At 39.6% G+C, this 27,448-nt stretch overlaps 1 protein-coding gene across 1 annotated transcript; it reads left to right on the forward strand.

The window, feature by feature from the left end:
- Window positions 1–157: 157 nt before the first annotated feature.
- Window positions 158–26,368, forward strand: LOC139718923 (threonine synthase-like 2). Its single transcript, XM_071630373.1, has 8 exons — window positions 158–386; window positions 14,605–14,799; window positions 17,426–17,572; window positions 18,052–18,270; window positions 19,473–19,618; window positions 23,787–23,912; window positions 25,204–25,334; window positions 25,834–26,368. Exons 1-8 carry the CDS (start codon window positions 158–160, stop codon window positions 26,105–26,107), a joined length of 1,467 nt encoding a protein of 488 aa, XP_071486474.1. The 3' UTR covers window positions 26,108–26,368.
- Window positions 26,369–27,448: the final 1,080 nt, after the last annotated feature.

The raw sequence follows: 27,448 nt of genomic DNA on the forward strand, positions 1-27,448 counted from the left end.
GTAGTTTTTTTTTTTTTAAGGGTCTGGAGGGGGATGCGTTCGCACCCAACGCACCCCCCCCCCCCCCCCCCCCTGGTGACGCCCATGTCACTGTATGCCGATCGATTCAGAAGCCACTTTTAAGTTTGGCTGGTAGTACATCGTAGACCAAACCACCATGAAATACGTAGGGACAAGAACTGATAAGTTCGGTAAATTCTCTTTCGAAGAGGCGATATTTACGCCGGGCTATCTGCCGGACGGTGGCTTGCTCATCCCCGAAGAAGTCCCGCAAGTCTCGCGGAGCACGCTGCTAGAATGGTCCAAGCTTTCGTATCCCGAATTGTGCAAAAGGATCTTCCCTTTGTTTGTGGGCGAGGATGAGGTACCATTGGCAGACTTGGAGGGTAATGGAACATAATCTAGATCTATACTGTTATTGTCTGCTTTTTCTCATGTTGTTGATTGGACAGAATGGAGTTGATCCCCATTTTCGTTGGGTTTCAACGATGATGATGATGATGATGATGCCGATGATGATGATGATGATATTAATACAGTGGCGGATCCAGAGGGGGGGTGCACCGGGCACGTGCCCCCTCTTTATTTTTTGTTAAAACAAAAGAAATAAAAAGGAAAAAGTGAAATGAAACCTGGAAGTAGCACCAGAATTATTCCTTGTGCCCGCCCCTTTACCATGTTTACAGAATTCCCTGCACACTAACCCATTTTTTCTGCCTGTTCGACCTGTCTCTGTCGGACCAGTAAATGCCCCATTTTACCATTTTTTACTGGTCCGAACAGAACATTTACCGGTCAACAACGACAACCTAAAAAAACATTAAATGACTTGCAAACTTATTTTCTTGTTTTTTTTTATGGACGTACCCCCCCCCCCCATGTACATTTTACAGATTAATATTTTTTTTAACTTGCATTATTTATTGCACAAGAAATAAAAAAAAAATAGAATGTTTGTATGTGAATTACAGTGTAAAATGATTATGAACAAAATTAGATTGTATCAAATGCGTTTGTGACTTTTTCTAAACATCGGCGCACGAACTTGCTGCGTAAGCTGCTCTTGGTGCTCAGTTGGATTGCGATGATTAAATGAATTATTTTAGCTGTGATATTTTCTGATGCACGGGCTACAAGGGGTTCTTTATTTTTCTCCCGATAATCTCTTCGCATTTGTGCATGCGTTCTTGAAAGGTACACGACATGTAGGGCCGAATTCGCAATCCTTTTTGCGCCCATTTCTACCTCAAATATTAGCGGGATTGTGACGATTTCATGAATTACTTCGGCTGTAATATTTTATGATGCACGCGCCAAAAGGGGTTGAAAATGTGTCCTTTATGTTTTCCCGATAAACTCTTTGAATTTCGTAAGTGCGTTCTTAAAAGATGTACCACACGGCCGAATTCATGATACTTTTTGCGCCTATTTCTACCTTTATTATCAGCGGGATTGTGACGATTTTATGAATTACTACGGCTGTAATCTTTTATAATGCACGCGCCAAAAGGGGTTGCAAATGTGTCCTTTATTTTTTCCCGATAAACTCTTTGAATTTCGTAAGTGCGTTCTTAAAAGATGTTCCACACGGCCGAATTCATTGATATTTTTTGCGCCCATTTCTACCTCAAATATCAGCGGAACTGTGGCGATTTCATGAATTATTTCGGATGTAATCTTTTGTGATGCACGCACCATGCAGCTATACGAATGGTTGAAAATGCGTTCTTTATTTTTCTCCCCATAATCTCTTCGCATTCCGTACATGCGTTCATACGACACGGCCGAATTCACGATCCTTTTTGCGCCTATATATTTCTACCTCAAATATCAGCGGGGTTGCGATGATTTCATGAATTACTTCGGCTGTAATCTTTTATGATACACGCGCAAAAAGGGGTTGAAAATGTGTCCTTTATTTTTTCCCGATAAACTCTTCGCATTTCGTAAATGCGTTCTTAAAAGATATACGACACTGGCGGCCAAAAATCATGATTCTTTTTGAGCCTATTGTTTCCTCAAACTTCAACGGGATTGCGATGATTTTATGAATTATTATTTGGCTGTAATCTTTATGATGCACGCGCCAAAAGGGGTTGAAAATGTGTCCTGTATTTTTCTCCCAAGAATCTCTTCGCATTTTGTATACATGCGTTCTTAAAAGTAGGCCTATACGACACGGCCGAATTCACGATTCTTTTAGCGCCTATTTCTACATCAAATATCTGCGGGATTGCGATATTTCAGTAATTATTTCGGCTGTAATCTTTTGTGATACACGCACCAGAAGGGTTGAAAATGCGTTCTTTATTCTTCTCCCTATAAATCTCTTCGCATGTGTGCTTGCGTTTTCAAAATTATACACTGCATGCAGGGCCGAATTCGATATACTTTTTGCGCCTATTATTGTTTACTCAAATTTCGACGGGATTGCGATAATTTCATGAATTACTATTCGGCTTTAATCTACTCACATGATGCAAGTGCCAAAAGGGGTTGAAAATGTGTCCTTTATTTTTCTCCCGCTAATCTCTTCCCATTTCGTACATGCGTTCTTAAAAGGTATACGACACGGCCGAATTCACGATCCTTTTTGCACCTATTTCTACCTCAAATATCAGCGGGATTGTGGCGATTTCATGAATTACTTCGGATGTAATCTTTTGTAATGCACGCACCAGAAGAGTGAATATGTTTTTTTTTTTCTCCCAATAATCTCGTCGCATTTGTGCATGCGTTTTTGATAACCAACACGGCATGCAGGACTGGATTCAAGATCCATTTTGCGCCTATTATTTCCTCAAATTTCAACGGGATTGCGTTGATTTCATGAATTGTTATTCGGCTGTAATCTTTTGTGATGCACGCACCATGATTGTGTCCTTTATTTTTTTTCTCCTCTATAATCTCTTCGCATTTCGTACATGAGCTTTTGAAAGGTGTACGACGCGGACTAATTCATGATCCTTTTTGGGACGATTTCTACCTCAAATAATATGTAAGCAGGACTGTGATGATTTCATGATTTTTTTTTCTCCCTAGTGTTAGGGGAACGTGGGGCAGGATGGGCCACATTTTCACTAAATGTGCTTTATTTCAAATACTACGTCACAAACTACCACATGAAACAGGATTTCCAAAGATTGTGTAAGGCAATACAATCACACGTAATATCATCTTAATTGCCTTCTTTTATTTTACGTAATAGCCATCTCAAAATAGCCAAATCTGTCCCATCCTGCCCCACATAGTCTACGTGGGGCACGATGGGACAAACAGTGAAGACGCATATTTTCGTGTTCCACTTGAAACGGTCGCTCTTTCTTTTGTAATTCCGGACCATTCTGAAACTGAAAAAAGAATGAAACATATATATCAACCACATCAAATATGATGGGGCAAGATGGGACACCCGCCCATCCTGCCCCGAGGTGGATGTCCCATCCTGCCCCATGCACACACACACTTAACGTACACTAAAATACTAAGCTCTACACAATACATGCAATGACATACAGTCTGCCTACATTTTGTGAAATAAACTTGATGTATATACTATAAAAACCAGACGATATCAACGTTCTACCTTTCTTCATATTATGTCAGGGATACTATACATTTCTTGATTTCTTAACTGCAGAAATTCTGCCGTCATCAATATCATTTTTTTTTTTTTTTTTGCGTTTGTCCACCAAAGCTCAAGAGAATCTCAGCTTCACAGAGCGTAAAGATGGCTTCCTGACAGCGTGCTTTTTATCAGTGCAGATTATAGTGCCCTCTGATGCTTACTTAGATAGTTATCGCATGATTGTCCCATCCTGCCCCGGTGTCCCATCGCCCCACCTTGCCCTATCTCTTCACATTTTGTGCATGTGTTCTTAAAAAGTACACGGAAGGGCCGATTACGTGATCCTTTTTCTCTTCATTATGATAGTCAAGGCGCTAATTCCTGTAAGAGGCTTAATTAAGGAGTTCGTTCAACCCACCCCGCAGAAAAGGTTTGACCAGACAAGGTGGTAGATGGGACCTCTATGAACATCCCCAGGTAGTATGTGGTTCCAAATTGTGGTGTCAGTAGAATTTTACTGGCCACTTTTCATCATGATTTGTTGGAACAAACGTAAAAGAGTCTGCGCACGCCAAGACTATTACACGCACCACTAGCACTGCTACAGGCGCCAGTGCCAGTGCTGCGTGTAGTAGTCTTAGCGCGCATATACTTTTTCTTCGATAAACAAGGGTTTTGCCTGCAAACTAACTTTTCACGCCAAGCTGGGTTCGGTGTAGTGTAGTTTCTAGCCGTTTTTATTTCGTCTTTATTTCAAGAGTTCAAGCAAGCCGAGTGAGAGCGCATACCCGGTGATTGTGACGACCGAATCGCAATCACTGGGTGTGTGCTCTCACTCCACTTAGCGCAATATATACAGCGGGCTTCTGCATAATACACAAGCTGCAACTCAGAGAAATAAAGACGAAAAAACGGCTAGAAATTAAAACTAGGGTCGGTAAACGCTTGTCGCTATTTGGGGCACTGAAAACGACAAACTCACACAGTTTTTGCATTTATTTCATGAAGAATTCATCAAAACTGCATAAAACTATATATGTATATGTTGCTAGAGATGTCATCCATACAGTGGGATTCATTGTAAGTTATAATATTGTGCATGGTAACCATGGTAACCGGATGCCTAAAGGTGACTGGTAACCCCCAAAATGCCTCCTGCTGCTGCAAACATTGGTTTTTTTTATCTTATAGATGCAATAAAAAAAACACACAATTTTTTATTGATGTTCGTTAAAAAAGTTTTCCCTGTTGCCATGGCAACCAGTATTATCCAATCAGAATTTAGTTGTCAATAACTCGAAAACTAAAGCCCATAATTTCAAAAAGCTCAATAAGCATGTCCTTCCTTCTGCATAAAGTGTACATCAGGTATATGTGAAGAATATTTTGAAGCATTCTCAAGTTACAGCAAAATTTGTAAGCAAAGGCATAATAAACGGCCATTGAAAGAAAGATATCATTTTCGAATAGTAAAATGCATGAAAAAGTTGCATCCGTCGTACTTTCAACACAAATCTTACTTCAAAGCATAGGCAAATGTATATAGTTTTTAATAATGTATGGACACAAATTTCCCTTAAAAATAAGAAGAATACAGAAAGCAAAGCCAATATTCTATAGTAGCTCTTTCGAGTATTTACAGAGCGATGGTTATTCAAAATAATCCTGGAAAAGAGAAGAGGAAAGCAATTAGTTGTTTATGTTCTTAAAGGAAGTTTATTCAAGAATACCGATAAATTCCTTTCTAAAGAAGGAATATACACCTGCGCTGGATTTTCCATCAAAGAATTAATCGTACTTTTGTGTTCGTTAACTATTGTTAAGTATATATATATATATATATATATATATATATATATATATTGTTACGGTCAAGTTCACGCAAATGAATGCAAGGCGGTCACAGTGAATTGAAATGAACAAATCTTCCGGAGCTTTATTAGGAATTTACTTAACAATCAGTTTCCAACCGGAATAATGATAATTGTTCAGAACATTACAGTGAAATTAACCATAACAATTCAATGTTAGAAGGGATCGTTTCAACGAAAGATAATTTAAGACAGATTATGTGATACCTGGCCAGGGTTTTACCCTAACAGAACCAACGTCGGGGCCCAACTCATCTGCGACGTAACGGGGAGGCGACGCAAGACGCTATTACGTCGAGAGCGCGTCGATGTACGGGGACGTCGTCGAACCGGCGGGCGACGCTATCTCGGTACAGCTTGCCGCTCTGCGACTACGCCGGGCAGAAGGGCGTTGGCCGCCAGGTGCGCGTTGCCACTCACACAGTCTCGACGCCCTGGATCGACCTCGGCGTGGCTCCCACTAGTTGCCGTGTAGCAATCACATGAATCACAGGTGGGCGTTGGCTCCAGACCGCCAGGTGGTTCGCCTGGCCAAGTCAACGAAAACCTATCGACGCCGTCGTCGTCGAAGGAAAACGGGCTAGAAGCAGGTTGACTTCTCCTGGATTACCCTGCTGTTTAGCACTTTAACTCAGTCCGCAGGATACTTGTCTCAGGGAGAGCAATTTCTCCCAAGACCATGGACGGGACGTTGAGAAAGTTATAACGGTCCTCTCTAACCGGAGTCTGATTGTCGACTGACACGACCAATGTATTTTTAACATGAACATTATTACATACATGGAAAATTCCGTCAGGCACGCCCAGCTTAATATATTCATAACATTAAACTCAACCTGGGCGAAGTGTGTAAGGCTGCGGTTCAAAACGAATGACTCAAAAGGAGATTACATAACTGGTGGTGTTTATAAACATTCGCGATCGTGCACGTGTGATCGCATACACATGATCATAAAACATGAAGACCACATTGTTAAGTGATTACATGGGCAAATTCGTAACACCCCCACCCCTAAGAGAGAAAATATTGCTCTGAAGTAATATTTTCGTTGCTATAAAATAATATTTTCGTTATATCAAAACACGTTACAAATTTCAACTTCATCATCGTGCATAATTTGTAACAAATGACAAACATCGGCTATTTCTGAACTTCTTAGGGTATCCACTCACTATATAAGGCAACTACTCACAGAATGGCTCAAATACACAGAGAATACACATTATTTAACCAGTTCAGATTATGATAACACGGGAACATTATCGCATGTGTTTCACAACATCATCTCTTCGCTTTGCTATAAGTTTGGCATTCTGTCTGTATTGTGACAGACCTGTGGCTGTATTATAATCTTCTTTCATGTTTGCACATAATGTTTTCATACAATTACCGGTAACAGTTTGGGGAGTAGTTACTGTAAACGTTTCCTGTTAAAGGGAAACACCATAATATTTCAAAAGGAGCCATTTTATTTCTCCTTTACAAAATACTTTTGTTGGTATCGTGTCCTTCCACAAAAACAAACAAACAAACATTTGCACATTGTTTATCCATTCTTTGAAATTCATTTCAATCCTTCCAGCTTGAAATGCAACACATTTCTCATGGTTTCAATTATATCTTCCTCTTTTTCACTCACAAAAAAAAAAAAAAAAAAAATGGCGGGAAGGAAACTAGCCATGCGTCCAAAACTTGAGACGTTTACACAAAAAAATGAACATTCCCACCCTACTTCGAGCTTTAACGGGAAACTACACTCCTGCTTGAGTTTTCCTAATGCCAACGTGACCTCCCATGGGAATTTCCTGAGCAACTCTCAGTATCTCCCTACGATAGTACACTGGCAACACTATTCGCTATACCACTGACCAGCTTACACTGGCCGGTCTATCAGGGGGGCCGCCCCTTCCTCATCAACACACCGGATCTCCTGTGGAAGCACTCCGGCATACTAGCAGCTTCAATCTCAGTAACAGTAGTAAGAAGCAAACGCTCAAGTGTTGGATCTTTTTGCTGCGCTGCAATCAGGGAGGAACGACGACACTTGTCATCACTAGACTGAGCAGAAACATCATCGAAGTTAGCACAAAACGTGTCTGCCAACCGAACAGGGTCATCTACAGACCCAAAATCATCTGCCTCGTCTTGCTTCGCCTGACCTGACTGTGACCTTGTCACCACACAAACAGGAAATACATCCGGGAATTCTTCAAGCAACTTTTCAGTTTCATGGTCAACTACCGGATCACTTGACACAATTGGTGAGACTGAGACCTTTCTCCCAGCCAAATCGTTCCCCATCAACAAATCAGCCCCATCCATGGGTAGACCGGGAACCACACCAACCATAACAACTCCAGTGACTAAGTCACTCTTCAAGTGAATCCTATACAAAGGTACAGAAACGTAGGTTCCATCAATACCCTGTATCAGTGCACTAGCACAAGATGAACCATCAGCAGGCAATTTATTCACATCACCTACAAGGAGAGACTGTGCTGCTCCAGTGTCCCGCAGGATTCTCACCGACTGCACTGCACCGTCATCAGACTGCCAAGAAACCACACCCTTTGACATGAAGCCATGGTAACACTCAGACATGTTATCTACACTTCCAGGGTTAATATTTCTATACACTATTTCAAGACGGTCATGCACAAAAATAGCAGCACAAGTTCTTTCTCCTAAAACTGCAAGTACGGGTTTGGCACCCTGCTTTTTACTATCCCGTTGTAGCTTCCAACATTTTGTCTTAACCTTAACCTTCTTGGAACAATAGTGACATGCCACCTCTTTCAATTCAGCCTTTCTCAACTGTTTAATCTTTGGCAGAAAAACATCACCATCCAAAAAATCCTGCACTGAAAATTCCCTAGATATGGCACAGTATACACAATACTTAACACATCAATAAAAACTTGACTGCAAACTTTGCAACAGCAGAACAACAGGAGCACAAAAACAAGCTTATTTAGACCTAATTTGAACAATGTAATATACTGTATAAGGCTTGCGAAATTCGGTTCCCGGACAAGCCCCCACTTTGTTACGGTCAAGTTCACGCAAATGAATGCAAGGCGGTCACAGTGAATTGAAATGAACAAATCTTCCGGAGCTTTATTAGGAATTTACTTAACAATCAGTTTCCAACCGGAATAATGATAATTGTTCAGAACATTACAGTGAAATTAACCATAACAATTCAATGTTAGAAGGGATCGTTTCAACGAAAGATAATTTAAGACAGATTATGTGATACCTGGCCAGGGTTTTACCCTAACAGAACCAACGTCGGGGCCCAACTCATCTGCGACGTAACGGGGAGGCGACGCAAGACGCTATTACGTCGAGAGCGCGTCGATGTACGGGGACGTCGTCGAACCGGCGGGCGACGCTATCTCGGTACAGCTTGCCGCTCTGCGACTACGCCGGGCAGAAGGGCGTTGGCCGCCAGGTGCGCGTTGCCACTCACACAGTCTCGACGCCCTGGATCGACCTCGGCGTGGCTCCCACTAGTTGCCGTGTAGCAATCCCATGAATCACAGGTGGGCGTTGGCTCCAGACCGCCAGGTGGTTCGCCTGGCCAAGTCAACGAAAACCTATCGACGCCGTCGTCGTCGAAGGAAAACGGGCTAGAAGCAGGTTGACTTCTCCTGGATTACCCTGCTGTTTAGCACTTTAACTCAGTCCGCAGGATACTTGTCTCAGGGAGAGCAATTTCTCCCAAGACCATGGACGGGACGTTGAGAAAGTTATAACGGTCCTCTCTAACCGGAGTCTGATTGTCGACTGACACGACCAATGTATTTTTAACATGAACATTATTACATACATGGAAAATTCCGTCAGGCACGCCCAGCTTAATATATTCATAACATTAAACTCAACCTGGGCGAAGTGTGTAAGGCTGCGGTTCAAAACGAATGACTCAAAAGGAGATTACATAACTGGTGGTGTTTATAAACATTCGCGATCGTGCACGTGTGATCGCATACACATGATCATAAAACATGAAGACCACATTGTTAAGTGATTACATGGGCAAATTCGTAACAATATATATAGAATAAAATGAAATATCATGATATGTAAATTTTATTCAAAACGTGCAGTAATGAATTAATGCTGAGGAGAGAATGAGGGAAAAATCTTGGGCGTCTTTTCCCTTTTTATCCAGACTAATTTTACAGTGTAGAGCTCATCTACAGTGAGTGATGTGCACGAAAGGCAAAAGAAACAAACCTGTCTAAATTCCAGATATTTTTGGGAGTTACCAATCACCTGTAGGCATCCGGTTACCATGGTAACCATGCACAATATTATACCTTACAATGTATCTCATTGTATTGCTGACATCTCTAGCAACATGCACATATATAGTTTTAAGGCGTTTCGATGAATCCTTCGTGAAATAAATGCAAAAACTGTGATAATTTTGTCATTTTCAGTACCCCAATAGCGACAAGCTTTAACGACCCTAGTCTTAATTTCTAGCTGTTTTTATTTCACCTTTATTTCTCTGAGTTACAGCTTGTGTATTGTGCAGAAGCCCGCTGTATTGCGCTAAGCCGAGTGAGGGTGCATGCTCAATGATTACCACAAAAAACGGTTCGGGCGTCACAATCGCTGGGTATCCACTCTCACTTGGCTTGCTTCAACTCGGAGAAATAAAGACGAAATAAAAACGTCTGGAAACTACACTACACCGACCCCAGCTTAGCGTGAAAAGTTAGTTTGCAGGCAAAAACCGATGTTTGTCGCGGAAAAAGTCTTTGTACGCTAAGACTATAACACGCACCACTGGCATTGGCGCCTGTAGCAGTACTAGTGGTACGTGTAGTAGTCTTAGTGTGCGCAGACGCTTCCTCGAAGAATATGGTCATGTCGCAACTAAAATGGCCTGTAAAATTTCATTGATACCACAATTTGATATCACATACTACCTAGGGGTGTTCCAGAGGGTCCAACCGACCACCCCAGGCAGTCAAACCTTTTCTGCGGGGTGGGTTGAACAAAGTCATTTTTTCTGGGTCGCTGCGCCTGGACTAACGAGACCATTCTGAACGAATGAAAATATTCATTTGTGAAATGACTGTGTAAAATGAAAATGAACGTAATCAGATCCATTTACTGTAACGCTGATCATGAATATCGAATATGCTTTTACTTTTTCCAAAAATCGGCACAAGTATTAGTAAATTAGTTCTAACATGTCAAGCCGGGATCGGATCGATCTTGCGTTAAAAAAAAAATCATGAGTAATATGACCCAGTGCGGGCGCTTCTATCAATGCTTCTTGTCTCGCATGTCCCAGAGTTCTGTGGGCATGACCGCCGATCGCAAGCAAACGAACAAACAAAACGGGAATCGGGGAATTACATGCATTTCAACAGTTACATTGTATGGTAGGGGTACCACCTATCGGCAGGGTACCTTGGCATCGGCATCCCGCGTATCATGGCTGTTTGCGCGTAGAACGGGATTAAGTGTCATTAGCTATAAAAACAATAAAAACGAAGAAACGAAAATCAAACTCAAAATCAAAACTAACAAACCAAACTAAACACGTTTCAATTACACATCCGCTCGGTAACGACGCATGGCTGTGAAATTTACGTGTATTACCTATGGAGGGGAAGGGGTGCCGATCGCTAGGTACCCTTTTAAGCTGCGCGAAGAAAACGGATTGCATGCACTAAAATTGCGCTATTTTAAAACGGAGATTCATAATCAACGAGACGGTCACGACATTCAAAACTGCAGTATTTATGGCATATTTGAGGTAAGAATTAGGCGAATTTGTTTTATATTTGTAGAATAAACGAGCTACAGATCCTTAGGGTGACGATAGGTGGTACCCCCAATGCTACATGCTTTGCATGTATTGCATGCATGGCATGGCAGCGCGTGAGCAGCGCTGGCACGCGAGCGCGAATAGCTGGTCGACTGCTAGTGCTCAAAACTATTATGTTTACTGTACAAATTGCACCGGTAGACATAAACGAAAACTTGCGTAAAACTTGTTGAACAGTGTGATATCTTGCATTCCAGGCGCGCCGGAAGCAGTTTTGGATGGGGGGCAAATATTGGAGGGGGCTCACGATAGACCATACATTGTTACACATACACACACATACACACACACACACACACACACACACACACATATATATATATATATATATATATATATGTACACAATGGCGTACCGTGGGTCGAGACATGGGGGGGGGGGGGGCGGGCACCTTGTGGAAAAGTAATTTTGAGGGTGTGTATGCTTGTACGTGTGTGCGTGCGCTGTCAGTCTGCAAACTTAATGGGACTACAATACATAACGGAATGTAATATATTCCACAGCGCAGTCATTGAGCAACAATGTAAGTTTTCCTTACATGGATTATGGAATGACGGTGTGAAACGACAAGCACTGTCAGCAATATCAGGAGAATTGCATAACAATAAAATGCGAGCAAGCGGAGCGAGCGAGCTTGAAAATTTTGACATTTATACAACTGCCAAGTAGACCTTGATTCACAGATTGAGTGACGGCTGACAACTGTATATACACGTATATATTTTGTATACTATTTGTAAATATGTTCTATATCGTTATAGTATTATATTATGTTTATGTTATGTACGTTTAAGCCGTTATATGCCCCCACGGGGCCAAAAGGTGTTCTCAATAAAGTTCAAAGTTCAAAGTTCAAACTGCCGTTTGTAGCTATATATTTCGCATTGGAAATTAAGGGGGGCGCACCGGGCGCAACTGCTGGCAATTACTGGCAGCAACGTTAGGAGAATGGCATAACGATTAAATGCGAGCGAGCAAAGCAAGCGAGCTTGAAAATTTTGATATTTTACAGTCCCCAAACTGCCGTTTGTAGCTATATTTTTTTTTCGCTTTGGAAATTAAGGGGGAGGGGCGGCCCAGGCGCAACTGCTGGCAATTACTGGCAGTAACATTCTCTTTTACAATGGCATAACGATTAAATGCGAGCGAGCTTGAAAATTTTGACATTCCTATTTTTACAGTATAGAAACTGCCGTTTGTAGCTATACTTTTTTTTCGCTTTGGAAATTAAGGGGGGGGGACGCACTGGGGCGCAACTGCTGGCAATTACTGGCAGCAACATCAGGAGAATGGCATAGCGATTGAATGCGAGCGAGCGGAGCGAGCGAGCTTGAAAATTTTGACATTTTACAGTCCAAAAACTGCCGTTTGTAGCTATATTTTTTCGCTTTGGAAATTAAGAAGGGGGGGTGGCGGTGCGGGAGGGGGTTAAAACTATTTTCCGGGAGCGTTACCTACGTCAGGTGTCACGTTAGTAACAACTATACTATAGCGGTGGAAGAGGGACGTATGGAAGATTTTTTCTTTTCTCAAAAGGGGGGGGGGGCACACGTATAAAAATTACAAAACAAAGAAGAATTTTTAAACAGTTGCTTCAAAAGGAGAGTTGGCATGGGCCAGTTGTGCCCGCCTCTAAATCCGCCAGTGCTTAAAGCTAACATTTTTATATTTACACGATTTTCCATAGCCAAAGGCCTCTAAAAACTGCAACGGTTACCGTTGAATGCGGTTGAGATAATCTGTTCACACGCAACGAAAAATGAATGTCTAAACATTTATGAGAGTTAGAATTACTAGTCTTAGCTAATACATTTCCCTATTTGTATTCTATTTATATATATATATATTTATTTTATTTTGTTTATTTTTATCTATTTATTTTATCTTATTTTTTTTTTTTTTGGGGGGGGGGGCAAAAATGCGTTTTGCCCCCCCACTTCCGGCGCCTATGTTGCATTCTGTTTCTCCCTGATCGGGGCTGCTCTTTTTCTTTCTACTGACCCCGCCAATGCTTTTTTTTTTTTTTTACTGGTCATGTCGGACCGGTAACTTGTGGATTTCCTGAAAAGTTACCGGTCCGACAGTGACTTTTACCGGTCTTTGACCGTCGGACCGGCGCCAGTGTGCAGCCCTGTGTATACCCTGTCCATGGCCATGTACATGAATTTGTTGATATTCAAGTTAGTTGTAAATGCCCAGCATGCCAGTTCAAGTGAGTGGATGTTGTATATTGTTGGTTTGGTTCCCAATGTCATAAAGTAAAATCTAACGTCCAAAGGATGTGTTTAGAGGGGTGCTGGCATGCAAAAAAAGAATAAGTCAGGAGCAGACTTGGGACATTTTTCTGTAACGATATCATTTCAACAACAACAACAAAAACAACTACAACAGCAACAACAACATTGCAGCAATAACAACAAAACAAAAACTTCTGCTATCTCTTCCCAGTAGAATGAGCACACAGTCTTGGAACAATGACAAGAAGAGCCAGGTGTAGTGCTAAGTTCTCCAATCCGATGGACAGAGCATGACACATAACTTGAAAAAGTGGAAATTTTTGTGGTATTGAAATTTTCGCCCATTTTGTGCAACCAAAGACAAGGGTGAAAATAACAGCACGCGAATAATTGTGCTTGACATATGTTCCAGTAGGTGATGTCTTGATTCCGCGGAATTAAAAACATGCAAAACTCTTCTTTACCAGGCCGAGCACGAAATATTAGTCATGCAAAGATACCACTTTTACAGTATTGTGGGGAAGGGGAAGGGGGTAGTGCACACGGTTGGTAGGATCAAGGTCAATTCCCCCCCCCCTTTGGGAAGAATCTTTGGTCACTCATAATTCAGTTTTCTTGCATTTGTGTGAACCCAAGCTCCCCCCCCCCCCCACTTAAAGGCATGATTTACCTTTGCAGAAGAAACAAAAACCCAGCAATAATGCTTTGAAATAGTTCTAGGATATGAGTTATAGGGAAAGAAATAACCACTGTGAAAATTTGAATCCGTATAATCGATGTTAGGTATTGTTGAATACATAAAATGTGAACAATAGTTGTAATAAAAATGTTTCCTGACTAAACCGTCTACAGTCATGGTTTGATGAGAAAAATACTGAAAAAATCTCCTTATATTTTAGACTTGATTGCAAAAAAAATTATATGGTACACGTAGGATGTTTTGTGATACAACAGACCTATACATATGCATCAAATGGTATATCTTGAACATTTTTTAAATCACTGCTCACAAAGGTAAACGAGACCTTTAATGAGGCCCCTGATATTATCAGCCACCGTACATTTCATTACAGATATTGTGGATCGAGCCGTGGACAAGCTGAAGATCCCGGAGGTCCTCCGCGTGGCGAAACTCTCCAACAATCTCAACATCATGGAGCTCTTCCACACCAAAACGCTCTCCTTCAAGGACCTGTCCATGGTGTCACTGGCCCAGTTCATGCAGTACTTCTTGGCAAAGAGAAAGAAGAATATCATCCTCATTGTTGGTGAATATTAATGTTCACATTTTGAGTTACTTTGTCATACTTATTTTAGTTGTTATTGTAAACATTCAGTACGCTGATTATCATCGTCATTATGTTCAATAATTTGACTATTGATTAATTGGATACATACCGGTACTGTATTATTATTATTATTATTGTCATTTTTAGTGTTATTATTATTATTATTATTATTATTATTATTATTATTATTATTATTATTATTTATTAGTGTTGTCATTGTTGTTGCTGTTGTTGTTGTTGTTGTTATTGTTGTTGTTATCATATTATTATCATCATCATCATCATCATCATATATTTGACCAGGTAAAGACCATAGGATACATATCCTTATTATATGATAGTCAAACAATAGGACATACAGTGAAAACGAAATGCACATGGCAGTAGTAAAAATACTGTATATGAACAAAAAAATGTAGGACCTACTAGTATAAATTATGTGTTAGTTTTGGCTGCCAGGGTAGTCCACATCCTGGACTGTATTCGTAGTGTGCCCGCGTACGTGCGTTGATGGTGTGTGTTTGTGTACACTGTATTACACAAAATCACCCCTCCTGAATGATTTTTTTCGGGAGTACCAATCGGTGGAGTGTCGCAATCAGCGGTTGGGCGCGTTGTGTGGGTGCATGCATGTGTATGCGTGTGTTAGTGTGGGGAATCGTCCAGTATCTGGACTAACTCAGGTGTGGCAATGCACCTCAGTCCAGCAGAAAGGCCATGGTAACACAATAGGCATGAGGGGACGAGGTAGTCTCTATTCATTGACAGTTGAAAAATGTATAAAATAAAGATATTCACAAAAGGAGGTATTAACCCATTCCTCTGAGAGCCTTCAATGCCCCCGACAAGATTCCCCCCCCCCTTTTTTTTTTGCCTGTTGACAGACTCTTTTGTTATACCGGTACACAATATGAGGCTCCTTAATGGGGTCAGTGAACACTTAAATCTACTGAGTTCAGCCTTGATTGCTATAGATACATCTTCCTACAAGTTTTATAGCCAAACAAGTGCAAACTACATCAGAAAAAAAAAGTAAATGATACTGAGATATAGCAGTCTCATACAGAAAGAGAACAGATGCTCATATAGGAGAAACTAATCTTGCTATCAAAGCCATATTACTTGGCAGTATAACACAAATAGATATGAATTCAGGCCATGCAGGTACGCTTGTCTTTATTTTGGGAACCTGGTATACCAGGTTCCCATAAGGAACGGATTAAGAGGCGTTGTGTGAAAATAAAATATGAGACAAAATTAATACTATAGGATGCCTCTTATGGAAGATGGGAGGTAGAAATGCAGTTTTTTTTTCTTGATAATTTTTTTACACACTCCTATGGGAACTGCTTTTTCTTTCCTACTTATGAGCCAATTAAATCATCCCTATTTTTTAGTAAGAGAGATTGGGAGTTCTTCATGAGGTCAAATGGTACCAAGTCGTCTCCTCTAGAACTTCTATCTGCTGGTTCGGACTGTGTTAGGACGGGTACCTGGAGATTCAGTGCCCTGTAGAATCATTTCACCGATCACTTTTATCTTATTTCCTTTTCTTTTGCCACATCACATCTAGTTTGGTCCTTCCCTTCCCCCCCCCCCACTTCACTAATTCTGTTGCTATTCTTTCACACCTTTTTATAACCATCATCACTGTTTTGTTCCTGATAATGTTTGATATATGTTGCCTCCCCATCCAGCTTTATCCTTCGCAGGTTGCCCACCCTTGAGCTTAGGGATCATCACTGGTTGAACAAAACTATTCCTTTGTGTTTGCTCACTTTCAGATAGTGCATGTCATGTTGTTACTGTCTATATTTCAGTTTTTATGTTTGTCAAGTTGCCCCTGCCAAAGACTCTGCTAGGATAGGAAGCTCAGGCTCTATTTCACTCATTTTTTCTCCACTGCTTTGCTTTTATTGGATATAAGCAATTTTCAGCGCACCATTTTATTTTTCTTCATAGAATTGTATGTAAAGAATGAGCAGAGAGAGAGAGGAATCACTACCACTGAATTCTTCATGTTGACTTGAAATCACAAATTATCTTGTAGTTGCATAATACACTTGTTAATCTAAATGAAGAACATGTTGAATACTGCTACCAGGTTGAGTAATACACACACACACACACACACATACACTTACACCATACACTCTCTGAAACAATTGAAGACAGTGATTAATTTTGTTTTCAGAGGTCCAATAAACCAGCTTCAAGATTATAAAGCAACAATGTCTGATAATCTCTCATATACTATTGATGTTCCTGAATGTAATTCTCAAACTAGATGATCAAAATATCATTCTGCAACCACGGAGCTACTACCTAGCTCTATGCTGCAACAATGCAATCAAATGATCCTTTACGTGATGCCGTGTACTCTGTCTTTGTTGAAATCATTACATTTTGGGAGTGTCTCATACTTTATAAGTCTAAATTAGAATGCCCTTTTACAATATTTTATTTTGGTTTTGTTGACTATACATTTCAATATCTATTTTGTGTGTTATGTTAGATGTAGAAGTAGAAGTAGGCACCTATATCTGGTCCTGTGACTGAGACTAAATTAGAATATTCCCATAACATTATGTCTCTATTTTTGCAGGAACATCGGATGATACTGGTAGTGCAGCCATAGAAGCTGTGAGAGGTCTCGACCACATAGACCTGGTCCTTCTTGTTCCCGAGTGTGCGAGGCTCCAGAAGCTCTCCATGTTCACCGCCATTGACAAGAACATCCATGTTTTCTCAGGTGAAGAGCAAAGACGAGTGGACGTCATCATCACAGCCATTTTTTCTTGCGTCATTTTATGTAAAATAATGAATGATTATTAGTAAATAATTTGAATGACTATTATCTAAAAGGGATTGGGCTCTTTCTTGCAGCCATTTGTAAGCTCCTTATTTTTGATCAAATTTCAACTAGAAATACGTTTTGTAGCACAGTGATGAAATTACTAGCTTATAGAAACGATACTGATAGACTTGGCCTAATGGAAATAATACATTTCTAGATATTTTTCGAAAAGTTTGTGGAATGCCTGCAGCACCTTTATTATATTTTGCTCTATAATTTAATGAAATTGTAGACTTGCTGAGCTGTACATTATTATGACTGTGAGTCTTGTGTTATAACATGCTTTCCTGGCAAGATGGCCACATTACTGGGATATCTCTACTCTACAAAGCAAGTGCTCATGCAAAAATCTGTCAACTCTAATCAAACTTTAGTTGATGGGACATGCGACGACAACGACGTGGTTATCAAGCTCGTGTGCACTGATGTTTCGTTCAGGGACCGACATAACCTGGGAACGCTGAACTCCATCAACTGGGGTCGGGTCATGGGTCATATCAGCCACTTCTTCTTTGGGTATTTCAATGTTTGCCCATCATGTGACAGAGAGGTCGAAGTTGTGATTCCGACAGGAGGTGGGGGAAACATGACAGGTAAGTGGAAATTTACGGAATTCATTGTAAGAGATCTTAGAGTGTTCATGGTTGTCATTCTGTTGGCAATAGCTGCTGTATATATAAGCTGTTATTTTCACGAGGGTTTAATTTTCGCGTATTTTGTGAATCACTGTTGGATCGCGCATTTAAAGGGGGTGTACAGTCTGGTCGAGGTGAAGATTTAGCTTTAACGTTTTGTGAGATATTCAGAAACCACTCTATGAGATGTCAAAGAGCGTGCAGTTCTAAGGAGTATCAAAAGTTTATTCAATGAAAATCGGTTTTGAAATGGCTGAGATATCCAAAAACAAGGTGAAACAAAGAGATACTAATAAAGTTGGGGCATGTCGCCTTTTATTACTAGCACTTTTTTGGATATCTCAGCCATTTGAAAACCAATTTTCATCAAATGAATGTTGAATCCTTCTTAAAATTACATGCTCTTTCATATTTCATAAGAGGCTTTTCATTATCTCACTTAGGAATGTTCAAAACATGAATCCCTACCTCAACCAGTACTGTACAGTCCCTTTAACAACATGCAAAAATATTGTTGTGAGCTAGGCTACTAGTAAATGTATGTAGAGCCTCACTTTCAATTGGCGAAAACAAAATCTCGCGGAAATGTCCTGTGACATGCTCATTCGTGAAAATATCTGTACACGAAAAAAAAAACAGCTTATACAGTATACTGTGTATCTTATGTATGAGAGGTACAAATAGGTTTTATGAAACCTATTTATTTCCTCTCACATTAGCAGTTACATAACTGTAATCTATCATGTCCAAGAGAATTGTGTAACTTGATATTTTGCTTGCTAGTGAGCTTGTCAATTTTTACCCTGCTCTTTTATGTTTGTACATGTATTTTTCTTGAAGTGCCATGAGCACTGAAAGGTGTACCTGTACCTGTGTTTGCTGTATAGGTAGCCACTATTATTATAATATTGTGCAAGGCACTTTATCCCCACTGAATAAAGTGCATAATGAGCTTGAAATGAACTTGATATACTATCCAGGATATCACAAAATATGCATTTTCTGTTAACAGATAATGTGCAATCGGTGAACCATTTAGCTTTGTCTGTGCACGAATATAACTTGTGCTATTGTTCAAGTTCTGATGCTTGGCATTTCATGGACCAAATCTAAGTGCTCACAACCTGTATGTCTCATTTGCATGTACTTTAATCCTTTAGCTGCTAGCATTGCTAAGCATATGGGTCTGCCTCTGAAGATTGTGTGTGCCGTCAACAGCAATGACATCGTGCACAGAACGCTGAACAACAATGACTACTCCATGGGCAAGGTCGTCCAGACTCTCTCACCTGCCATTGACATCCAGGTAAAGTTCATTAACCCACACACAGCCACCTCTCAATTTTGCCATTGACATTACAAGTATATGCAAAGAACTTGCCAGTAAAAATGACAGGGTGAAAGTTGTCCTTGTACTTCCACATTGATGCCATCATGTTTCATTCCTGTCCGTCTATCCAGCTTTTTATGCCTCCGCCACGAAGTGGTGCCGGAGGCATTATGTTTTCGGGTTGTCCGTCCGTTCGTACGTACGTCCGTCCGCTTTCGTTTACGCGATAACTTGAGTAATATTTACTGGAATTTTACCAAACTTGGTCCAAGTATGAAGTATGATGGGGCAATTACTTTATTAGATTTTGGTTGAATTCGGTTAAAGGTCAAAGGTCAAGGTCAAATCATGACATTGTATCCGTTTACGCGATAACTCAAGACTGGATGGAGCAAATTCCACCAAACTTTGTTGGAGGATGATGTATGATAGGATGATTACTTGATTAGTTTTTCAGTGAAATTGGACAGAGGTCAAAGGTCAAAGATCAAGGTCAAATCCTAAAATTTATCTGTTTACGTGATAACTCAAAACTGGATGAAGCAGCTTTCACCAAACTTGGTCCAAGGATGATGTATGATGGGACAATTAGTTGAGTAGATTTTAGTGACATTGGCAAGAGGTCAAAGGTCAAGGTCAAATGCTACAAATGTTGCAATTTCCCCCGTATCTATGCAATGCCCAAAGGTATTTTCTTGACTAAACTTGGTGTGGACATGTACTACTGCGTAAAGATTCTCCAGAGAGAGTTTCATGTCATAAGGTCAAAGGTCAAAAGGTCAAAGTAGTTAGGTGAAAATGTTGCAATATCACTTTTCTCGCAAATGGTTCAATGTATCTTCGTGAAACTTGGTACATACGCATGTACTGTCTGGCAGGGATTATCTAGGGAATTTAGGGGTCGTGGGTCAATAGTCAGGGGTCAAAGGTCAAGGTCAACTCCTCAAAATTTTACTATTTCCCTCATAGTATATGCAATGCTTGCATTATTAGTTTCAAAACTTAATACATGCATTACCTAATGGAGATTCTCCGGGAAATTTCGAGCCAGAAGGTCAAAGGTCAAAGATTAAGGGTCAAAGGCAAGGTTTCAATATCCCCCCCCCCAAAAAAAAAAAAAAAAAAGAAATTATTTTGTACCATCATCACACTCTTTCTTCATACCTTGGAAATTACTCCATACATAAACTTCCCCAAAATTCCCCAAATATGTGTACCTGCACTCTTAGAAAATTATAGCAAACCCAGTTCAAGACATTTCTGACAAACCTGTCATTTCAATATTTTGCCAGTTTTGTGAAACTGTCATGGATTACACATTGTGAAGACATTGTACTATATGCCTATTGGGAGAATCATGCATTATGGCGGAGGCAGTCAGTCGCCATAGCGACATTTCTAGTTTTTTTTTTGTTGTTTTTTTTTATCAATGTGAAATTTCAGTTGGTGTCATGCCCTTTTTCATCAGAGTTGTGCTATGCTAAATGGATGAAGTATGACAGGGCAAATTAGTGGTTGAAAAAAAGAAAGGAGAAACAAGTCAGCAATCGTTAGCATCAAAGTTCAAGGTCAAATGTGAAATTTGCATTTTTGTGGGGCAGTTACATGTATATTTATACACATACATGAGTCCATCAGCCTAATACACTATGTTCTGGAAATAGCCTACCCATTGTCCATTATGTCTAGGATTATGTAATCTACCTATTAGTGCGTATGGTTCTGTGTAATATGTAGGATAATTACCCCTTTAAAAAGAGTTTCTTATCAACAACTCGTCCGTAATTGCAACTACACAACATAAATTGCCATTGACGATCAAAGTCCACTGTCCATTTCCATTCAGTGTATAGACTGGACTAGATTACAACTTGTTATGTAATGACACACATTAATGTCAGTGTGCCACTTCAATACACATCAGAGATAACTCAATAGACAGCAGCCGAATTCCATGCTGAATTCTGAAATCCCCATAGACTTTAGTACACGGGCTACCAGGTTCTTGTATGGAATGGGTTGATATGATTACTGTTAAAGCTGAAAATTTTGCCAGCATGATACTTCACAAGGAGCCAAGATTCGCAAAAGTAAAATGCACGCGAAAGTTTTTGTCTACACAATGCATTGAATGCCAGTTTGATCATACACCATAGGCCTACAAGACTGTACTACTACACATGCTAGTAGGGTGCAATCACTTTTTTAAGACGTTTGTTTAGTAGAGCACATTCGGTTCTGTTGTGTGTTTTTTATTCAGCAGTGTGTGTTCAACAAATAGCTGTATTAGTTTGTTTGTTTGTTTGTTTGTTTGGTTTATTTCTGCATTTTCTTTCTCCGAATACAATTGCAAATGAAAACAAAATGATACAGATACATACAAATCAATACAAAAAAAAAATCATTTGCGTAACAACTTTCAGTCTGAAGTGGCATAATTATGAATCAAAATAACATATTAAGGCTTACGCTGTATCTAATAACAAAGGAGAAATCAATACAGGGGACCGTCATCATAAGCAGAGCTTGACGTGGATGAGGCCCTATCTGAATATGTGATACCAATGTAATACAACACCAATTATATATGTACACTGTACTCATAAAACTCTTAATCTTAATACACAAAACAGTATATTTAGTATATGTAGTACAGATAGTATACTGAAATACTCTTAAATTTTTTCATGGTCTGCAATTCGCACGAGTTTCATACCATGAATGTTTCTGGGGGGCAATTCATGAAGCGTTTTGGTTGGATATTTTTCTGACAAACTGTTACAAGCTACTGAAATCATTGCATCTGATTCTATGGCTGAGAGCAAATTTGTCTGACAACTTTGTCGGACAAAATGCTTCATGAAATGCCCCCCCCCCCCCCGTTTTACAGTATTCTAGCAGTCTAGCAGGTTAGAATACCAAAAGACAGTATTAAAGATGATATTATTCATGAACTACCCAAGCTCCCATCAAATAAATAAAGGGTGTTCGCGCAATGGCTTGAATGAGGCTTTTATTTTGACTCTCCTCTCCACCCGTTGGAACTTTGTTTATGAATGCAGAACACTACACATCAATCACATGATGCATTAGAAAGATTCCATGTGATTCGTTTCACCAGGGAGGTTCCTCCCTGGTTTCACTGCTTGTCCCAGATTTCTGTGTGCAGTAGCCATTCAATAGTGAATCATATGTCCGTACATGTTGGCTCCGTTAGTGACACAATGCAGCTAGATATGGGAGATGATTCCCTTGACAGAATCGTATCTGAAATATGAGCTTTGAAATATTATTCCAGAGCAGTCATTAATTATCTTTGTTTACTCAAATCTCCCTATTTTTGGAGTTTTTGCTTTTTTCACAGTTCCTGTTGTATTTAAGAGTGCAGCTAGATTCTCACAGGATTTTTTTTTCCCGTGACTTAAATGCAACATGATGGAAATTTAAAAAGATATTTTCTGACAGAAACATTTGAGCAGTTTAAGTTCAGGGATTCATTCATACATACATACATACATTCATTCATTCATTCATTCATTCATTCATTCATTCATTCATTCATTCATTCATTAGGGATTCATTCATACATACATTCATTCATTCATTCATTCATTCATTCCTTCATCTTTATTGATCTATGATTGGACATAGAGATTTTTTTTTTCCAGTGACACCTGTACAGCAATCATGACAATACACACTTTCAGGAAGTTGTTTTCAATTGTGTATTAATTTGTTTGTTTTTTGCATTAACAAGTGGCTTCTTTATGTCCACGTCATATTGTTTGTGCTGAATTTCAACCCATTTCTGATCTCAACTGTGTGTGAGATCACTGATTTGTCATCTGTAGAGAGTGTGGTGTAAGAGTGAAGCTATATCTAAAAAGAGCTGAACTTCTTCCATTCCACTGAATCTAATGTATTTCCCAAATTTCAGTGTTCAAGATTAAAGTTTGAATCTATGTATGGCAGCAAGCCAGCATTACAGAAAAATTTGCTCGTGAGAATTTATCAGATGTTAAACCCTATGAGATTTATTTTTAGTATTATTGCAGTCCAATCCTAACATCAAATAAAAATATATTTGTTTTGCCCACATCGTGTTGCAGTAGCTGTGCCAGCATTTTCATTTTGCACTTTGCAGCTACCATACAACTGGGAGAGAATATTGTGGCTGTATTCAGGCGGAGATGTGAACCACGTCAATGATGTCATGAAGAGGTTTGAAGATGAAGGACACTCATCTATAGACACCAAGCTCTGGAAAAAGGTAGGCATGGTCTTTGCGGGGCAATGCATAATTGGCTTCTCTTTTCTTAACTTTTAACCTACATGAAACAAAACATTCCCATTTAGAAACAAAAACACAATAATATTATCAATGGTTTCATAACAGATTTCATATGATGATATATTTGACAGGATTAGGTATGAGAACACCAAAGGCTGTTCTCAGTCAACTGATCTAAATCTTTCTGAAATGTAAGGGTTGAAACATCCCCATTTAGAAATGAAAACACAATTATCAATTGTTTCATGATAGATTTGATACAATGATATTTTTGGTTTCATTTATTCAATTCAATTCATTTTATTTTCATACTTCTCATTTATGAACATTACAACAGAAACCAGACAAGTTCTTTTACCTTGTGAACAATGTGCAGAAAACAAACAATATACATGGTGATAACACAGTAATTACATGTAATGATAACTGGTCAAAATCGAAAAAATTTATTATGAGTTCACCTAAGACTTCTGTAAGTCAACTGGTCTAAATCTTTCTAAAATATAGAGGTTTCTCAATTGCCCTGGACCCTACCTTGATAAATGTAATACAATTACAGTCAGCTCTCCTAGAGGGTCAGTGCTAGCTTGTTAGGTATGATGGCTTTAGCATTTAAGGTGATTCTGTATTCAGTGTGCGACATAAATATTGTGCCCAGTTCACAATAAAAGTCCTTTTGAGTGGTAGTTGTGAAGGAAATAGGAATGCTAAACAGTTCATTCATTTCTGAATAAAAGTATGCATATCTGTTGCGTATTTGAGAATAAATTGTTTGTAAGGATCAGCGTTTCAGAAGTATATGGCTGCTGCTATTGTGAAAGCATGCTGGTGCATAAATATTATAGGATTTGGATCACAAAGGTTTCCTTGCAGACTAGGTGTTGGAATAAAAAAAGTATGGTGGGGTGTTTTTGAAATATATATCTCTGATGAATGCAAGAGAATATTAAGTAGAGGGATGAAGGTTGAGGTTTGAATTTTCTTCAGTTTGTCTCCCTCTGACAAATGAAATTTGTAAGATTGCAACTGCTGATCTGTAATTTAACAAACCTGTCGGAAAAAGATGTCTATATCTCTCATGTTGTAATGAGCTGATATTGTGGATCATGGACATCAGTTCACGCTCTGTGTGCCTAGAGTGCCAGTTTGCACCGAAAACCACATAGCATTGTACACACTCTCAAAAGTCCCCGGCCCAGAAAGGGTTAAGCAGAAGAGGCTGCACGACATAATTTACACACTTTCTCTGTATGTGATTTCCTCTCCTAAGATAAGAGAGACGATGAGTTCGTATGCAGTGGATGACTCCGTGGTCCTGTCCACCATGCAGCGATGCTGGAAAGAGGACGCCTACTCGCTCTGTCCGCACTCAGCTGTCGCTGTTTCTTACTACTTCAACAGGTACAAATTTCAATACTATAGTTTTCAAAGTTCATTCATGTATGATTGCTAGAAGCATTAGAAATATAATGTTTAGACTCGTTTTGCAGTTTCATTTTCGTAGAGTATTTGTATCAATGTAATTCTTATACAAGTGACTTAAATCGAAGACATCCCTTTCTAGTGTGTCTCTTTATGTACATTACAAGAAAATGCAACTTATGCACTTCTTTGCTTTCACCCTGTTAACTCATTAACTTAATTCAATTAACTGCTCAATGAAATGAAGACAAATAATGCTGTCTTTGTGAAAGATAGATGAGGATGGAAACAAAAATCACGACACAAGAAAGCACATATACACTGTACTTTACACTGTCATTTGCTATCTTTGTAGTAGTGCACTTGTATTGTAGAATCAATCTGTACTGGTGCTGGGAACTTTGAAATATTAAAGTATTTTCCTCTTTGATGCAAATGTATATGCTATTTTTTCTCTTCTCTTTTTCTGAAACACTAGACTTTCCAACCCCAGAGCAGACCTTCCACCCATCTCGCTTTGTGTGGCAACGGCCTCTCCTGCAAAGTTTCCCGAAGCAATGGGGGCGGCACACCTAGCGACAGTGCCATCAGAGGAGGTAGACCGGTGGCTTTCGCTCCCAACCAGAGTCTCCAGGATGGACAAGGGTGAGGACTTGCACAAGGTCCTCAGAGATCGAGTCATCGCCATAACAACGGCAAGGGAGGCGGGCAACTGTGGCGACCTGTATGAGGGAGGTGTTATCCCTTTATGATTCCAGATTTCTTATGGTGTTCACATTATGTCATAACCTGTCTTGATGCCTAGATGACATGATTGAAGACTCAAGTTAGCAAATTATACATCTATTCTTCCATGAGAAATTAAGTAAAAAATTATGTTAGCCACATCAGTAAAATATTTTTATGTGGATGAAGTTTTCTAGAAATTCCATATGACTTTCATAGAGAAGATGTGATCATTCTTTATCACGGGAATATCTAAAGTTGTTATGTAGTGTGAAGAGTTTATTATGATAAATGCCTTGTGGAGTTTTATTCAGAGGAATTTTATAGGCCCATTTTAAAAGCACTTTCACTCAAACTTGTACTCTTATACAATATACAATATCATAGCAATGTGTCTTTTTGCATCACGTTCAAATTGCAGGATGTGATTCAATGCCACATGATAAAAAGAGCTTGAATAGTTTTCAATGAGAACATTGAAAGTGAAGGTATTTTTACCATTGTGATGGAATATGCAAATGGACACCATGCCCCCCCCCCCCCAGCTCTCAAAGCTGCCCCCGCCCTAAGTTTCCAATGTTCTCAGGTAAGAGACTGCAGGAATGCATGGAAGGTGAACTTGCAATACTCAAGTGAGCGCGAGACCCCAGGTCTCTTGTTTAATTTGCATCAGTATATATTTTGATGTACTGAGGTTGGCAGCCATCTTGTGAGGGGAAGCAGAAATTGTATGACCAGCTTCAGCTCAACTGCTGCCAAAAAGGGCTAGCAGAAATTATGAATAAGTGATGTGTCATCACATTAGCCTGATAAGCCACAGACATCAGAACTAAGAAATGTGAAATTAAGGTGACTTGGTGACGAAAGGAGGAATTCAGTATGTCATGTATTTGTTCAAAGATTATAAGTTCTACATTTTATATACCTCATTTAGGAATTTTAAAGTCACAGAATATCTGAACTTTATACTCCTCATTTATTTGGAACCGTCTGATTATTGTTTTGAATGCCTCATCTCCCACAGTTTTAACTTCTTATATAATACCATATTATGTATAAAACTGTGTATGATCTCCTTTAGTTGCTGGTCTCTCATATCAGCTGTGAAGGAGGGCCAATTATATATCACTGGAAAGCTTACAGTCATAAATTCAATGATAATGACATCAAAGAGTCAGTGTTCTGAAACTTAATCAGGCTTTTGCTGCAGCCTTTCCACTTGGACTATCATGAACTACCTCAGACAATTTGTCTCATGAACTACCTCAGACAATTCGTCTTCAGTGTGTAAGGATTGCCAAAAAAAAAGTGTGTTAATGGTGTCACTGCAGTTCACAAATGTGTATATTTATGATATGTCAGAATAA

The sequence above is a fragment of the Diadema antillarum genome, unplaced genomic scaffold (assembly GCF_040938485.1).
Source record: "Diadema antillarum isolate AM-2024a unplaced genomic scaffold, OU_Dant_1.0 scf00000103, whole genome shotgun sequence".
NCBI classification, from domain to species: Eukaryota; Metazoa; Echinodermata; class Echinoidea; order Diadematoida; family Diadematidae; genus Diadema; species Diadema antillarum.

Bases quoted from the DNA above. Each gene is read 5' to 3' on its own strand.
- LOC139718923 (XM_071630373.1), top strand. From the start codon at position 158: ATGAAATACGTAGGGACAAGAACTGATAAGTTCGGTAAATTCTCTTTC. The intron at 14,800-17,425 runs GTGAATATTAAT...CTATTTTTGCAG, and splicing joins GAATATCATCCTCATTGTTG to GAACATCGGATGATACTGGT. The intron at 18,271-19,472 runs GTAAGTGGAAAT...TTAATCCTTTAG, and splicing joins AGGTGGGGGAAACATGACAG to CTGCTAGCATTGCTAAGCAT.